Source organism: Myotis lucifugus, unplaced genomic scaffold (genome assembly GCF_000147115.1).
Source record: "Myotis lucifugus unplaced genomic scaffold, Myoluc2.0 scaffold_389, whole genome shotgun sequence".
NCBI lineage: Eukaryota > Metazoa > Chordata > Mammalia > Chiroptera > Vespertilionidae > Myotis > Myotis lucifugus.
This window is the reverse complement of record NW_005871437.1, coordinates 785,004-801,740: the sequence shown is the minus strand read 5'-3', so window position 1 is coordinate 801,740 and position 16,737 is coordinate 785,004. Positions and strand designations below refer to the sequence as shown.

The 16,737-nt window shown below is 37.1% G+C and overlaps 1 protein-coding gene and 1 long non-coding RNA gene across 2 annotated transcripts in view; both read left to right on the top strand.

Annotated features, from left to right (window-relative positions):
* Positions 1-2,502: 2,502 nt before the first annotated feature.
* Positions 2,503-4,922, top strand: LOC106699403. The gene is made up of 3 exons (XR_002826077.1): positions 2,503-2,947; positions 4,606-4,679; positions 4,786-4,922. It is a non-coding gene; the product is annotated as an uncharacterized LOC106699403 (long non-coding RNA).
* A 1,539-nt stretch (positions 4,923-6,461) lies between these two features.
* MACO1 (macoilin 1) overlaps positions 6,462-16,737 on the top strand; it is a 43,995-nt gene continuing 33,719 nt past the window's right edge. The window contains exons 1-4 of the mRNA XM_023743425.1: positions 6,462-6,491; positions 11,288-11,411; positions 12,642-12,820; positions 14,885-15,386. Coding sequence (XP_023599193.1) covers positions 12,700-12,820; positions 14,885-15,386 — 623 coding nt within the window. The 5' untranslated portion in view covers positions 6,462-6,491; positions 11,288-11,411; positions 12,642-12,699. The remainder of the gene's footprint in view (positions 6,492-11,287; positions 11,412-12,641; positions 12,821-14,884; positions 15,387-16,737) is intronic.

The following is a 16,737-nucleotide window of genomic DNA, read 5'->3' as shown; positions in this document are numbered from 1 at the left end:
TAGGGATTGAGATAAATGTCCACTAGCACAGCCAGTGAAATATTCCACAGAGTCATTTCTGTCGTGAGGACCAAGTGAACTAAATGGTCATTAGTCTGCCGAGGGAAAAGGTCAGGTACTGAGGATTGATGGCCACCCCGTGGTAATTATGTGGACTCTAAAAATGATCTGTGACAAGCAACTAAAGATACTAGAAAGGAAGGTGCACTTGACTTGGAAAAAGAACATTTAATACTACTTTTTGTTATTCATAGATGATTAATCCATAGATGGAGGGTACTGCTAAATAGATTTGGGTTAAAAAAAAAGTTTCAAATGGCAAAGATAGAAATAAAATGGGGAAAAGGGGAATCTTATAGTTAATATCCAGTTTGAAAGAATCACCACCATTAAGCCTATTAATTGCACATGTCTCTTTTTTATTTCTCTGGCACCCAAAATAGAAACTTATAAGACTGTCAAAAGACATCACTGGTCTGCCCTTCTTTCATATGTTATTATGGGAAATATTTTTTGTTATAGTTATGCTTTTAATTTTTTTTTCAAGATGTTTTATAGTTCTTAGTAAATTTATTTGGATCAGAGAATTAAAGTAACATCAAGTTAGCATGTTATATTATGAACTGTATGTATAAAGTATTTTCTATTTAATCATATTTTTTTCGTGGTTTATTTTTCTAAGAATATGTCCATTTCGTCTAGGTTGTCCAGTTTGTTGGAGTAGAGTTGTTCATAGTATTTTTTTACTTCACCTCTTTCATTTCTGATTTTGTTTATTTGGGTCCTCTCTCTTTGTTTCTTGGTGAGCCTTGCTAGAGGTTCATCAATCTTGTTTATCCTTTCAAAGAACCAGCTCTTGGTTTTATTGATCTTTTGTATTGTTTTTTTTTTGTCTCTATGTTATTTATTTCCGCTCTGATCTTTATTATTTTCTTCCTTCTGCTTACTCCAGGCTTTTCTTGTTGCTCTGTTTGTAATTTTTTAAGTTGTAGGGTTAGATAATTTATTACCATTTTTTCTTGTTTTTTGAGGTAGGTCTGTAGAGCTATGAACTTCTCTCACAGGACTGCTTTCACTGTGTCCCACAGATTTTGGTTCTTTGTGGTTTAAAAGAAATATTTAAGTTATAATGACTTAAAATCCTGTCTAATTTTCTCACCCTTTAGAATGTCATGTTTTTGGATTTGGCAAAATTATATGACTTTCAGTACATTTAAAGAAAGGAATTAGGGGTTCTACAGTAATGAGCAGTCATTTTAGGTTACTTGTCTTTTAACTTTTGTATATTAACCTATAGAAGGACAATAGACATCATTTACTAATAAAGAGGACTAAGAGAATACCGCATCAGGCAACTATCATAAACTTTTTAAAACCCTCTAAGACTGAATTCGTAGAATTCAAGATTCGTTCTAGAGTAAAATCAACTTTGTCAATTAGATTGCTTCTTGATTTTTAGACGCAGGCCCACCTAAAAGGGGAGACTGAGAAAAGCTGAGGTATGGCATATGTTTGTAAAAAATCGACTTTCCTTCTAAACTGACTCAGTAAGAACTGGGTGTCAAGGAACATCAAAGGTATGCGAGTCTTTGTTTGAAAAGAAATGAAATATGTAAAAGGGGATCCCCTTGAAGTTACTGAGTTGAAAAAGAGTAGTCACTGTAACAAAGATGATCATTTTTGTGTTGCCTTAGGTTTAAATGATTGAGTATTTTAAAAGTGTTCAATAGGCTGCCATTGTATGGATGATGCTATAGTGGCATGGAGTGTTGCCGGTTAGACTGGGATCCTGCCATGCTTGGGAGCATTTGGGGCAGGAACAGTTGGTAGTACTCTACCTTTCCCACCTGGAGAATAGTATGACTAGAGACATGATGAGGTACAGCTACATTCCAAAGGCAGCCCCATGGAAAGAACGATTCATCAGAGAAGTAAATACATTTCCATGCTATTTCTTTTTTTATTTTTAATATATTTTTAATTGATTTTTTACAGAGAGGAAGGGAGAGAGATAGAGAGTTAGAAACATCGATGAGAGAGAAACATCGATCAGCTGCCTTCTGCACATCTCCTACTGGGGATGTGCCCGCAACCCAGGTACATGCCCTTGACCGGAATCGAACCTGGGACCTTTCAATCCACAGGCCGAGGCTCTATCCACTGAGCCAAACCGGTTTCGGCTTTCTTTTTTTTAAAATATGTTTTTATTGATTTTTTTTTAAGAGAGAGGAAGAAAGAGAGATAGAAACATTGATGAGAGAGAAACATCAATCAGCTACCTCCTGCATGTGCCCAAACCCAGGCATGAGCCCTGACTAGGAATCGAACCGGTGACCTCTTGTTTGATGGGTCAATGCTCAACCACGGAGACACACCAGCCAGGCAATTTCCATGCTGTTTCTTAAATGCCTTCAAAACATGGACGAACGGTATTATTTCTTCTTTAAAACCTAGAAACAAGAAAAAAAAGCCTTTCAGTTTTAAAGCCAAGTAGCTTGGCAATCTAGTCGCAAACTGTATTTGTGCTCCTGAATGCTTGTATGATTCAGTTGTTCCTTCTAATAAAATATGCCTTGCTTTCCCCTGGATCAGTGATGGGGTTTAATGGGTGAGAGTGAGGGCCCTGTTCTCATCTGGCTAACATGACTCTAGTGAAATGAAACTATAAGGCTGGGTTTAGGATTCAAGCCTGTGTTCTTCTGGTTTACCTTGGGTTCCTCTATTCTACAGTAAACCTCTTAGTTGAAACTTATTTACTATCAAGCCCAAAAGGTCTACCAAGAATTAGTATTAGAAATTGACCCTAGTTGCAAATTAGGGATATCATTATGGTCCTGTATTATTGAGGGTCGTATGTGTCTGTTCTTGACATCTTTCCCTGTATAGCTTCAGAGGGCACAGAAAGAGTCCTCAGTGGTGGATCCTGGTTCTGTTGTTTCCTCCAGAGGTATATACTTTTTTGTATCTTACTTTATTTCAAATTTATTTCTGAAAGTCTTGATTTTTGTTGTTACTGGTATATATTCAAACAGCTAATTTAATCATGGCATTATTGGAATATTTGTATTGTAAAACACCATGCAAGGCTCTAGGCCAGCGGTTCTCAACCTGTGGGTCGAGACCCCTTTGGCAGTCGAACGACCCTTTCACAGGGGTCGCCTAAGACCATCCTGCATATCAGATATTTCCATTACGATTCATAACAGTAGCAACATTACAGTTATGAAGTAGCAATGAAAATAATTTTATGGTTGGGTCACAACATGAGGAACTGTATTTAAAGGGCCAGAAGGTTGAGAACCACTGCTCTAGGCCAAGTCAAAGTGAATTTTATCTCCAATCGGTATATTTTTTAAAGCCTTTTTAAAAAATCCTCACCCAAAGATACATTTTATTGATTTTTAGAAAGAGAGGAAGGGGGAGGGAGTGGAGGGACACAGGGAGGTTGGGGTGGGGTGGGGTGGGGAGAGAGAGAGAGAGAGAGAGAGAGAGAGAGAGAGAGAGGTGTGTGTGTGTGTGTGTGTGTGTGTGAGAGAGAGAGAGAGAGAGAGAGAGAGAGAGAGAGAGAGAAACATCCATCGGTTGCCTTCTGTACCTGTCACGACCAGGGACTGAACCCAAAATCTACGTATGTGCCCTGATTGGGAACTGAACCTGCAGCCTTTTGGTGTATGGACTGATGCTCCAATCAACCCAGCCAGGGCTAGAAAACCTTTTTTTAAAAAATACCTAAATTTAACCTGCTCTAGAATTGGGTTAAGGACCTAGAATTGGGGGTTTATTAATGGGTAGAATCTGAAGGCTTCCATTATCTATTATACAGTTAATGAACTGGAAGAATGGACATGAAAAATATATTTTTTAAGCCCTGCCCTTACCTTGTTTTGAGCTCTGCAGTGGTTAGATATGTGTTCTGACTGGCTTATCAGAGTATGTTTCTATTTAACGTAAGTCCAGAGGGAACTGGGAGCACACATTTACAGAGCAAGGCCGGGACACTTCAGGGTTTTTTCTTTAATGTATGCTTTTTTGTGCCCTCACAGCCCTTAGTGTTGGCATCTGCTCCCTAAGTTGGTTTCTGGCTCTTTTGGGAAGTCATTTGTTTTTTAAGGATTTATTAAATAAAACCTGTTCTATTTTTATTACAGCATTTTACATGTTCAGTGACATTTGTTAATATGATAGCAAATCTGTAAAGCCACTAGAACCAAACAAAGGTCACTTCCAGGTACCCAGCTTACGAAGAATGGAGCCCCCATATCCCTAGGAAATTATCAAAGCCAAGCTCAGTTGCCATGGCAAGTCATTTGTTTTTAATTTGGTTAATGCAGATGAAAACTACATAGGGAGGCAGGAGGAGAAATGGGGGGAAAGACAGAATTCTTCAAGCATGTAGGGATGTGCATAAACAATTTCAAAGACTTCATACAGGTGTAGAGAGGTAGGAAAACAGCAAATGTGAAGCCTTCAGCAGCTTGTAAGCTGTTATTTTGAGAGTTGCGATATTTGAAGGCAGACAGCACATTTTAAAATAATGGTGAAATTTAATTTTTTCCCACCTTAAATGGAATTAAGCATAATTTGGTCATCATTTTATTTTGATAGTTGTGGGTCTCCGAATGAATACCAGAGCTTTGACATTTTAGATGGCCCACGGCAACATCTCCATTGTTTTCATGGTATATGAAGATATTTTTTGTCTCTTTTAAGCAAAACAGTGCATTTTTCTCTTTCTAGTTCTTCACAAATGACTGTGAATTAATTATTTATTTTTGTATTTTGCAGTACATTTTTATACCTGAAATTTCTGGTAGTGTGGGCACTTGTCCTCCTGGCAGATTTTGTCCTGGAGTTCAGATTTGAATACCTGTGGCCGTTTTGGCTTTTCATCAGAAGCGTCTATGATTCCTTCAGATACCAGGGACTGGTATGTTTATTAATACGTTTTTCAAGTATAATGAATTTAATAACCCTTCCAAGAAAATCTTCAATAACTGATAATGAAACCGTTTAAAGTAGATTTTATTAGTAATACTTAGAGGACTGTATTGAGCTAAATAGAGTCTATGAACTGACTCTAAGGCTGTTTTGTTAAACCCATTGATCAAGTTATAATCCCTCCTCCTCTACCATTGCAGTGAAAAGAAGGGGAGGAAGGGAGGACTCCCGGAGGGAGACAGAGTGGTGGAGGAAGAGCAGTTACCCCGTCCTACTCTAAAATGTTTCTGGAGCCCCTATCACTGTGTTGGTGATTGGCTTAGAGTTAGAGCAGTGCCTCTCAAACTTTATGGTTTCAGAACCTGTTTACATCCTTAAAAATTATTGAGGACTCCAAAGAGCTTTTATTTATGAGGGTTACATTAATCCATATTTACTATATTAGAAATTAAAACAAAAACTTAAATATTTATTAATTCACTTAAAAATAATAACAAACTTATTACCTGTTAATACAAATTACATTTTTAAATGAAAAATAAATATATTTTCCAAAACAAAAAAAATTGGAAGATCGACTACAGTTTTGCAAATTTATATAATGTCTGGCTTAATGGAAGACAGCTGGATTTTCATATTTGCTTCTAAACTCAGTCGATTGTAGTATCACATATCATGTAGCTTCTGGAAAACGCCACCATACTCTTGAGTGAATGAGTGTGGAAAAGACAGAAACATCTTAGTATTATTATGAAAACAGTTTTGACCTGGAAGACTTGCTAGAGATCCCCAGACCATGTGTTGAGAATTGCTGGTTTAGAGCAAGGGCACAGGTCTTATAGTTCTGTTGTGTTTCATAGCCACATCTTAAACTTATAACTCTTTCTACCTGGGCATGGTGCTTTGGTCAGAGCAAATCTATGCCTTGAAAAGATGGTTTTGAGCTCATGTCCCATTGGTAATAGGTAGAAGTGTGTCCCGAGGAAAGCTGTATTAGTAAAATCACTAACATCAGCATAATTCTTATTATTTAGTTTGGTTCATATGTGCTCCAGCAGCCTACCCTTTAAGAATGAGGCTCTTTAGGAATGTATTGTAAGGAGAGAGGAGATTTTTCTGTGTTAAAATGCTAGTTCTTTTAGTAACCTACCTGTGGAGTTCAAGTGAACTCACTTGAACCAACCTCAATTTGTTTTAGTCCAGTTCTTCATGATTTGAGGCCATAAACAGGATTACTCTTTAACATTAAATTAACACTACTTTTTATATGATTGATTTTAAATGTTTAAAATTTCCTGTTACAACTTGCTCTGTAGTTATTGCATGGCAGTTTCAGAGATTTTGTCCAATATATTTTTAATAATCTCTGTTTGAAAATAACAGGTTCTAAGAGGTGTTTCTTATTTTGTTTTGTTTTTCCCTTTAGGCCTTCTCAGTGTTTTTTGTTTGTGTAGCATTCACGTCAAATATCATATGTCTGCTGTTCATCCCCATACAATGGCTTTTTTTTGCTGCTAGCACATATGTATGGGTTCAGTACGTATGGCACACAGGTAAGTCTTAATGATTTCTTAGATGGACAAAAATCTTAGATTCAGACTTCTTAAATGTGATTAATCTTTAAATAAATTATTTAGAGTTCAGTTTAATGTAGACATTTTAAAGTTGTCTTTTCCTAATAGATTATAATATACCTTTAAAATATATTTTATTTTTTCATTATTAAATCAAAAGTTTAAGCCTTTATGACTTGATATCTCGATTATTACTGCTGTCATCATCATTTGTTGTTGTTGTTTTGTTAATCCTCACCTGAGGATATTTTTCCATTGATTTTTCAGAGAGAGAAGAAGGGAGAGGGAGGGACAGGAAGAGAGAGACATCGATTGGCTGCCTCCCACAGGCGCCCCAACCAGGGCTGGGGATCGAGCCCACAACCAAGGCATGTACCTTTGACTAGAATGGAACCTGGGACTCTTCAGTCTGAGGGCGACACTCTATCCACTGAGCCAAATTGGCCAGGGCTCTCATCATCATTTTTTTTTAAAGTCAAAGTGATTTCTATTTAGGTAGACTTGAAGACAGCTATGTGCCAAATAGGAAAAATGTTCTGGGAGTTTCAGCATTGAAAGGAAGTCAGAGGTCATTTAGTTGAAGCCTTATTTGGTATAGCATTCCTCACACATGGTATTTAGTCTCTGTTTGAAAACCTATAGTGACAAGGCACTTACTAGTACTACTGTTGTTTTGGGGCATCTGTAATAGAAAATTCTTTCTCATACTGAGCCAGAATTTTCTTCCTTATACTTTTGACCTAGTATGTCTTAACTGTTTTTGGACTTACTGATCTGACTTAGAGGATATAAATTTTAAATTTCATTAAAATTTCAGGGGAGCTGCAGGTCATCTCCTCAAGGCCAAATATTGGACCTCCTAGCATTAGAACCACACTGAAAAGTGTAACCTCCATCCACATTAATATTTCTTTAGAGAGTAAAGACACTGTCATATCCTCTCAAGTCTTCTTTTCTGGAGGTAAAACATCTCTGGTTTCATCAGCTTTTCCTTGTGTGTTATTTTAAGCACTTCATCACCCTAATCTCCCTAGTTCTTAGTGGGTTTTCTTTTTTTTAAGAATCCTTATCTTTTTTTTAAAATGTTTTTATTGATTTTAGAGAGAAGAAGGGAGAGGGAGAGGGATAGAAACATCAGTGATGAGAGATAATCATTAATCGGCTGCCTCCTGCACGCCCCACACTGGGAATCGAGCCCACAACTTGGGCATGTGCCCTAACAGGGATCAAACCATGACCTCCTAGGTCAGTGATGGCGAACCTTTTGAGCTCGGCGTGTCAGCATTTTGAAAACCCTAACTTAACTCTGGTGCCGTATCACATATAGAAATTTTTTGATATTTGCAACCATAGTAAAACAAAGATTTATATTTTTGATATTTATTTTATATATTTAAATGCCATTTAACAAAGAAAAATAAACCAAAAAAATGAGTTCGCGTGTCACCTCTGACACGCGTGTCATAGGTTCGCCATCACTGTCCTAGGTCATGGGTTGACACTCAACCACTGAGCCACACCAATGAGACCTTAGTAGTTCTTTTAACCAAAATTTATTGTTTCAGGTATGTTCTGACTTGAAGTTACACAGTCACCTCCCTTCTTCTTACTGCTATTTCTAATTAAGATGAAATGAGATGTTTTGACAGTTCCACTCCACTGTCAAAGACTGAACATCAGATGCATAGGGATGTGATCATTTAACTTGTCTGTGAAGCTGCCTGAAACTTGATTCTTAGGACCAGCTGCAACTTGTAGGATTTTGACCACTTAGGGAACACCAGCTAATAAAAGCTCTCTGGAGCAACATTCATCCTCTTCTCAAAGTTGCTTAGAGGGTGGTGCTGGCCCATGTAGAAGACGCAGTTCAGCTCCGTTATTTAAAGTATCCATCATGAGCATGGTTTTCTCCATCTCCATCTTCACCACTCCTTCATATGTGACTTGATTTATAAGCTAGCATGATGGTTTCTGAGTGTGCTTTCCTCTAATTAAAGAGATTTTCCTACACACCAGTTCTTCCTTGTATTTCCTTGGCTTGGGCCTGTTTCGAGTGAGTTACCATTTACAGTAGTCACTGTCTCTAGGTCTCAGTTTATTCTTTGTCATATGGAAGTGGAGTAATCTAGATAATGTTTAAGGGAGCCTTCCAGCTCAGATAATCTGTGAATCTGATGAACTATAATGATTTCCTAAATTACTTTAATAATGTCTCAGTAGTTAAGAAAAAACTACTCATATAACTATTCATAGAATCTACTGGGAACGAGTTTGGTGGGTGACCCACAGGGCAGCAATGAAGCTAATGTCATAAGTGATACTGGCCTCTCTTTAGCCCTAGGCTCAGAAATGTATGTTGGAATAGCTAAGCTGCTAAGTATGTTTTAATTAGGAATGATTGGAGCTCAAACAAACAAACAAAACAACTTTGTGTTGCTATTGGGCCTAACAAACATGAGTGCAGTTTATATAACTTGGGATTAATTTTTCCCCAGTTGTTAAAATGTAAAATTCTTTCTTAAGAATATTAGGAATGGTTGATGAAATTATATATTGCCACAAAAGAATATTATATTATAAACTTTTCCCCTTGCTGTTGAGAGGGGGGAAATAGGATACAAAATTGTATGTACAACATGACTGTTGTTCAAAAATATTTTCAACATAATTTTACTTTATTATTTGATAGGTTTAGAAATACAGATATTTTGTCCAAATTTTTCTATTTTTTTCTGTAATGTAATTTTTTAAATTATATTTATGATAACCTTAGAAATTAATATAGGGAGTAGGGAATATAACTTTTTAATGTGTTTTTATTGATTTCAGAGAGAGGAAGGGAGAGGGAGAGAGGGATAGAAACATTGATGAGAGAGAAACATCAATTGGCTGCCTCCTACATGCCCCCTACTGGGTATTGAGCTCACAATCAGGGCATGTGCCCTAACTGGGAATTGAACCAGAACCTCCTGGTGCATGGGACGCTGCTCAGCCAGCCAACCCAGCCACACTGGCCAGTTGGGAATATAAATTATTTTGAAACTAAGATGAAGATGCATTTTCCTAAAGGTTGCTGTCTATCATCCTATATTGTAAAAATACCTTTTTTTTTTTGTATAATCTATAAGAATGATTGAGTCGATTAGCTACCTTCACAGAGGTTGGAGTGTTTTCCTTCTTTATGGACTAGGCCTAAGGGAACTTAGGTTTATTCTCCTTAGAAGCAGACTTAGTATTATCTCTGTAAACTTGGACCAATTTGTATAAACTCTGGGCCTCACTTTACTCTTCAGTAAAATAAGGAAGTAGGGCTAAATGATATTCTTTCTAGTTCCAAAATTGTATGATTTATTTGTTTATTTATTTATTTAATATATTTTATTGATTTTTTACAGAGAGGAAGGGAGAGGGATAGAGAGTTAGAAACATCGATGAGAGAGAAACATCGATCAGCTGTCTCCTGCACATCTCCTACTGGGGATGTGCCCGCAACCCAGGTACATGCCCTTGACCGGAATCGAACCTGGGACTCTCCAGTCCGCAGGCCGACGCTCTATCCACTGAGCCAAACCGGTTTCGGCTTGTATGATTTATTTGTTTGTTTGTTTCATCCCAAAGATCCTTAGCAAAAAGCTTTAGGTCACTGATTTTTCTCCCCTAGTCTCTCTTTTGTAACTTGCTTGCCTTATACAGTCTAAAAGGAGCTCTTTCCACAGTTGTTGGACCTCATGCCTATATAGTCCATCTTTATAAAATACCCCATTATTAGTCACATCCTGACAAACATGGACCTCGCTGCAGATTTTGATTCTAAAACCAGTGAAAATTATTTCTTATTTGCAACTTATTCTGTTGCAAGCTGCTTTTTTCTTCCTTGGAAATTGTTTTTAATTACAAAGGGAATATGAGCTTGTAGTTAAGAAAAAAAATTTATTTAATAGTACTTCAGTGTCAGAAAAATTTCTTTGTGTTGTAGCTCATTTGTACTTAATAATTTATTTTTTTTACATATTTCATATTAGTACAGATCTTCATTCTTTTGAAAACTGCATCATATTTTATTATATAAGTTAACCAAAATTAAACAGTTCCCTATTGATGGACATTTTAGTTAATTCTATTTTTTCACTGTTACAAATAATAATACAGTGCATATTCTTATATACTTACCTCAAGGTTCTTATATTTCTGTAGGGTAGATTTCTGGAATTGGAATTTCTAGGTCAACGGTTTAAGTATTTTAAATTTAATTATATTGCCAAATTGCCTTTTAAGATGTTTGCCTCAATTTATATCATTGCCAAGTATGAGAATGAACCCTTTCTCATACCCTCCCTATACGATTACATGTCTTAAATTTATGCTTATCTGATAGGTTAAAAAAAGGAATCTCATTTTTAAAGTTTGTATGTCCCTAATCAGTAGTGAAATTGAGCCTCTTTTTATATGCTTTTTAGCCATCTATGTATTTTCTTTTATGGCTTATAATCATTGCCTTTCTGTTGATTTATAGGAGCTCTTTGTATGTTAGGGCTATAACTCCTTTGTTTACATATACTGTAAATATTTTCTGCCAGAATGTTTGTCTTTTATTTCTTCCTATGATTCCATAGCATCTTTTGTCATATAAAAGCTTTCAGTTTGTATTAAATTGCTTTTTAATTGTTTGAAAGTCTTAATGAAAGTAACTGTAGTTGAACCAGTCTTTCAAACAACCCATCTGTTCTGTTAGTTAATGTACCATTGATGCTTGTCTCTCTGCTGCTTTTCCACAGAAAGAGGAGTGTGTTTGCCCACAGTGTCCCTCTGGATACTCTTTGTTTATATTGAAGCAGCAATTAGATTTAAAGATCTCAAAAATTTTCATGTAGACCTTTGTCGTCCATTTGCTGCTCACTGGTGAGTATTATGTATATTCTTAATCTATAATTCAGTTCAATGTTTTTAATGTAAATGGTAAGTTCAATTGTAAATTTTTCTTAGAGATTTTATGTGAACCCAGAAGACCACGTAACATGGTGGCAAAGAGCATGAGCTCTCTCTATTCAGGCAAATGAGTGTTTGAATGCCAGCTCTGTCCCCTAACAGCTTTGTTGCCTTGAACATGTATGTCACTGTCTCTAAGCCTTAGTTCTCCTACCTGTATATTAGGGACTCGTCTCATGGGTATATGGGAAAGATGAAATGAAGTGATGTATGTAAAGTGTTTAACTTAATGCCAAATACATAAGTATCTGATAAATGTTATCTGTTTTCATAATGATCAGGTATTGATCCTAAAAAGTCTTGATGAAATATATGGCTATTTCATAAAGCATAAATGAATTTATAATTTTCTTATCTAATTTATAAAAGCAAGAAAATATTAATATTTAATGGAATATTATTACTATTTAAAGGAATATTATTTTTTCTTTTAAAATGTAAATTAATATTAAGATAATTTATTCATTTAACCTTAACCATGAAACTTGTTTTGTTGTTAATTCTCACATGAGCCTATTTTTTTTTTACCATTGCTTTCCAGAGACTGATAAGTTTTAAAATTAATGAAGTATAATATGAGTTTTGACAGTATTTGCAGAGGCTTTGAAACAGACTGATGAGTTGAATGAAAATAGTTCAACTTTTATTCCCTCAGGTAGCAAGAATATTAAATTAGTCACTTGAATTTGAGCCTGTTTTCTGGCATTAAAAAACAAATGATGTCCTTTTGATTTTTTAACACTTATGATATTGACTTATGATCCCTACCCTGTTAGATCTTAAAAGCATACAGATGCCCAAATTCTAATATTGCACAAGGCACTCCAATGTTAATCAACAACATTAGCCACTGTACCCAGCAATCACTGTGGTAACTTCTTGAGTTAGCTTGAAGAATACCAACTCTAATGGGCAGCTTCTTATGGTCTAATGGTCCCACTGTTCCCTGGGGGTTTGTTCTACATACCAGCTGCTTCTGATTTCCACAGCAGACACCCCATTTATTTATGTGTTTGCTGAATGCTCAACTATCATCATCTAGAGTTTATTTCTTAATTTCAGTCATAGGTGTCCTCATATGTATGATGCATGTGTTCTTTTGTTTTTAACTTGCAATTACTGGCTGGATTGTCTTCTCTCTAGTATTGGGTACCCTGTGGTGACTTTGGGCTTTGGCTTCAAAAGTTATGTAAGCTACAAAATGCGGTTAAGGAAGCAAAAGGAAGTACAAAAAGAGAATGAATTTTACATGCAGCTTCTTCAACAAGCCCTACCCCCAGAGCAGCAGATGTTACAGAAGCAAGACAAAGAGTCTGAGGAAGGTAGGTCTTTACCCTAAAGCTATTGGCTCAATAGGTTAGTCATTATTTTATTTGTCAGTACAATTTTATTTATTTATATTTTTTGGAAAAGTTGCTAGGACTTTGGAAGATTACCAAGGATTTCCTGTTTTCTGGTATTCCTCGTTAGGGCCATTGCTTTGTTTGATCATGAAATATAGAGTGTGAGTGATGTTCTCTACCTAGGATCTGAAGACCATGTACCTTTAAATATGTTTATTTGTTATTTTTATATCTTACTTAATTTTTTATATTTTAATTGTTATAAATATTTTAAAATATTCATTCTTAGTAGCAAAATAGTATGTATAAATGTATGAGTTTGTACCTGAAGCAAACCAAGAATCAAAGTATAAGTCAGATAGAGAAATAGATAAACAGAATTGTTTTATAAGTCAAAATTTTTCTGAATAGAGCAAAGATGGATAAGTCCCATTTTAAATGGCTCATATAATGCAATGTGGAACTTAAATGGTACCTTTTCTATAAGGACCTCTCTAATGAGCATATCATTAATTCAATAGATGAATTTACAGCAGTACCAGTTTTCTTTGGTTTGATAGTTGAAAGTTTGGGGGTCATATTTGTAGTTGGTATATGCCAAATCTTATTCTCTGGTATGGTGCAAAAATATCTCTTTAAGTAGACTTTGACAAATTGGAATGTGTAGACCTGAAACAGAAAATTTTTTATAAGATACCTAGTAAATGATACAGACTTCTTTAAAAAAAATTTTTTTAATTGATTTCAGAGAGGAAGGGAGAGGGAGAGAGAGATAGAAACATTAATGATGAGAGAGAATCATTGATCTGCTGCCTCCTGCACGACTCCCACTGGGGATCGAGCCTGCAGCCTAGACATGTGCCCTGACCAGGAGTTGACCATGACCTCCTGGTACATAGGTTGATGCTCAACCACTGAGCCACACCAGCCAGACCAGACTTCTTATGTCAAAGCTAGAGTCAAGAAAAAAATGTAGATTTGAATTGTAACATCACACTTCTTTTGTTTAATTTAATCTCTTTGTTTTCAATTAAGTTATTAAGTTTGTTTAATCTAAACATCTCTTAAAATATGGCTTCTTACGAATATGGTCTGCTTGTGTCCTCTCACCTCAAGTTTGATTTGACCGATAAATGAAGTAGGATTTAATTATAAAATCCTCATCGTATTTTTGAGGCAAAGTTTTAGTGGCTTGTTTGGTGTTTATAAATGATTAGAGGCCCAGTGCACAAAATTCGTGCGCAGGTTGGGTCCCTAGGCCTGGCTGGCGATCAGGGCCAATCAAGTTCCCTGCCTCCCCACCTCTCCCCTCATCCTTCCCTCTCTGCCCACGCACTGCCGGTTCCTCATCCCAGCCCGGGGCCTGGCCCTGATTGGGTGATTGGGGCCTGCCAGGGGGAGGGACTGGGACCTCATCCCAGCCCGGGGCCTGGCCCTGATTGGGTGATTGGGGCCTGCCAGGGGGAGGGACTGGGAGGTTGGCTAGCAGGCCCCAATTAGGTGTTCGGGGCCTGCTAGCCGGGGGTCAGGGCCGCAGGAGGTTGGTCCCCAGGTGGGGGGGCCCGATGGGGCCGGACCAGCTGGGGGGGGGCGGGGGGAGAGGGCTTATTGGGGGCTGGGACGGCTGTCCAACCTCCCACAGCCCCTCCCTCATTCGGGGTGGGGGAGCCGATGGGGGCAGGGCCGGCTAGGGGGAGGGGCCGTGGGAGGTTTGGGGGGCCGATCAGGGTCCCGATCGGGCCGGTTGGCCGCCGCAGTGTGCATCATAGTGACCAGTCGTTCTGGTCTTCCTGTAGTTCCAGTTGCTTGGCTTTTATATATGTAGATGGCAATTTTCTAAATATTCAGCTTCTCAAATTTATTTGGATTTGTTTCTTGAAGTTAGCATGATGTGGTGTAGTTACTGCTTCTAAATGAGCTTGCAGATTAATGTGAGTTTCTAAGCATAGATAATGCAGTTTATTGAATCAGTCTTTTCTGTTTTATACAACTAAATATTCTGATGTGGATTTTTTGTTTGTTGGTTTGTTTTTGGTATTGTAGCTGCCAAAGGATTACCTGATATGGATTCCTCCATCCTTATACACCACAACGGAGGCATCCCAGCCAACAAAAAACTCTCCACAACTTTGCCAGAGATAGAATACCGAGAAAAAGGGAAAGAAAAGGACAAGGATGCCAAAAAACACAACCTTGGAATAAATAACAACAATATTCTACAACCTGTAGACTCTAAAATACAAGAAATTGAGTATATGGAAAATCATATCAACAGTAAAAGATTAAATAATGATCTTGTGGGAAGTACAGAAAACCTCTTGAAAGAGGACTCATGCACTGCTTCCTCAAAAAATTACAAAAATGCCAGTGGAGTTGTGAACTCCTCACCTCGAAGTCACAGCGCCACAAATGGGAGCATTCCTTCTTCGTCTAGTAAAAATGAGAAGAAGCAGAAATGCAGTAGCAAGAGCCCAACTACACACAAAGACTTAATGGAAAACTGTATTCCTAATAACCAGCTAAGCAAACCAGATGCACTGGTAAGGTAAGTGTGCCTGCTGTGTCCTTACCAACATTCTCCAATAAACTTATCTTAGGTCTTGAAAGACAAACACTTCCATATGGGCCTGTGGGAATTGTTGGTGATCAGATACTATAACTATAAACTGTGGTATTTGACATTTTAGTGTTTATTTCATAAGGGTTTGTTGGTCACGGGCGCCTCTGTTCTGAAGCATTGATTCCAGCTCTTTCCAGTGTTTTGAGTAAGAAGGGACAGTGATTGCTTTCCACATTTGACATATTTACATGTAACTTGATTTTCTAATGCTATGGAGCAGCTTATCTTTAGTCTTTGTCCTTTTTGCATAGTCAAAGTTCTTGTGGCATAGACACAAAAAGAAGAGTGTGTGTCCTGTTGATGCAAATCTCTTTGTCAGATAGATACCAAAAAGGGTGGTGGAAAATTGCCCTTACCACTGTGTGCTTGATTGTTTTTCTACTTAAAATGCAAATCATTCTCCACATAACTCTGGGAAAGTTAGGTTTGAAAAGTAATCTCTTTCTAAAACTTCCAGAGGTAAATACAGTGTTAGACATGGATTTAAATCAGAAATATTCCTTTTTTTATCTTTAATAAAATAATAATGTTGTATTACCTTGACTGGCTCAGACTTAATTTTGCTGTATTTTATATTTTTGTGTATTCTATAAAATACCCATGTTCCTTGTACCCTCATATCTTTTAATTTGGAAACTGGGATCTGAACTAGAGCTTTTTTAAATATGTAACTGAAGAAGGCAATTGTAACTCCCTCTAAAAGTTACCTTACAATCCTTCTCCTTTGGCTTGCGTAAGAACAGTATATTCTAGGAGAGAAGGTTTCTAGTGTTATAACTTATATAAACAAGATTATTAATTTCTTTTCATTTCTGATTGGTGGCTAGATTAAGGGAAATATATTTGGGTTCTACTGCGAAAGGCTCTTGAAATTTTATAGCCCCGTCACTTTTGGAAGCACACCCTGTTGTTGCTGACGTCAGGCTGGTGTCCCCATCTGTTTGTCATGACATCATGCCTGTAGAGAAAGCACTCAGCAGAGAACCCTCCTGTAGATGCCCATGGGAGAAAGACCAGTTAGTTGACCTTTTATTTCAGCTATCCCACAGATTTACTATATGTTATAAATACAAACTTTTGATATCCTTTTGATATCAAGCTTTTTGATATCCTTTCTCCTATACAATTTTAATAATAGCAGTCAACTCAAAACAGTTTTCCTCTGTTGGGTATTGCAGAGAGAGCAGTCAAGGCTCAGTCTTATGACACCATCTCACTTGGGCCTCAGTTGTGGTTATTGATTGACTCTACTGCCTGATCTACCTGCAGTAAAGAA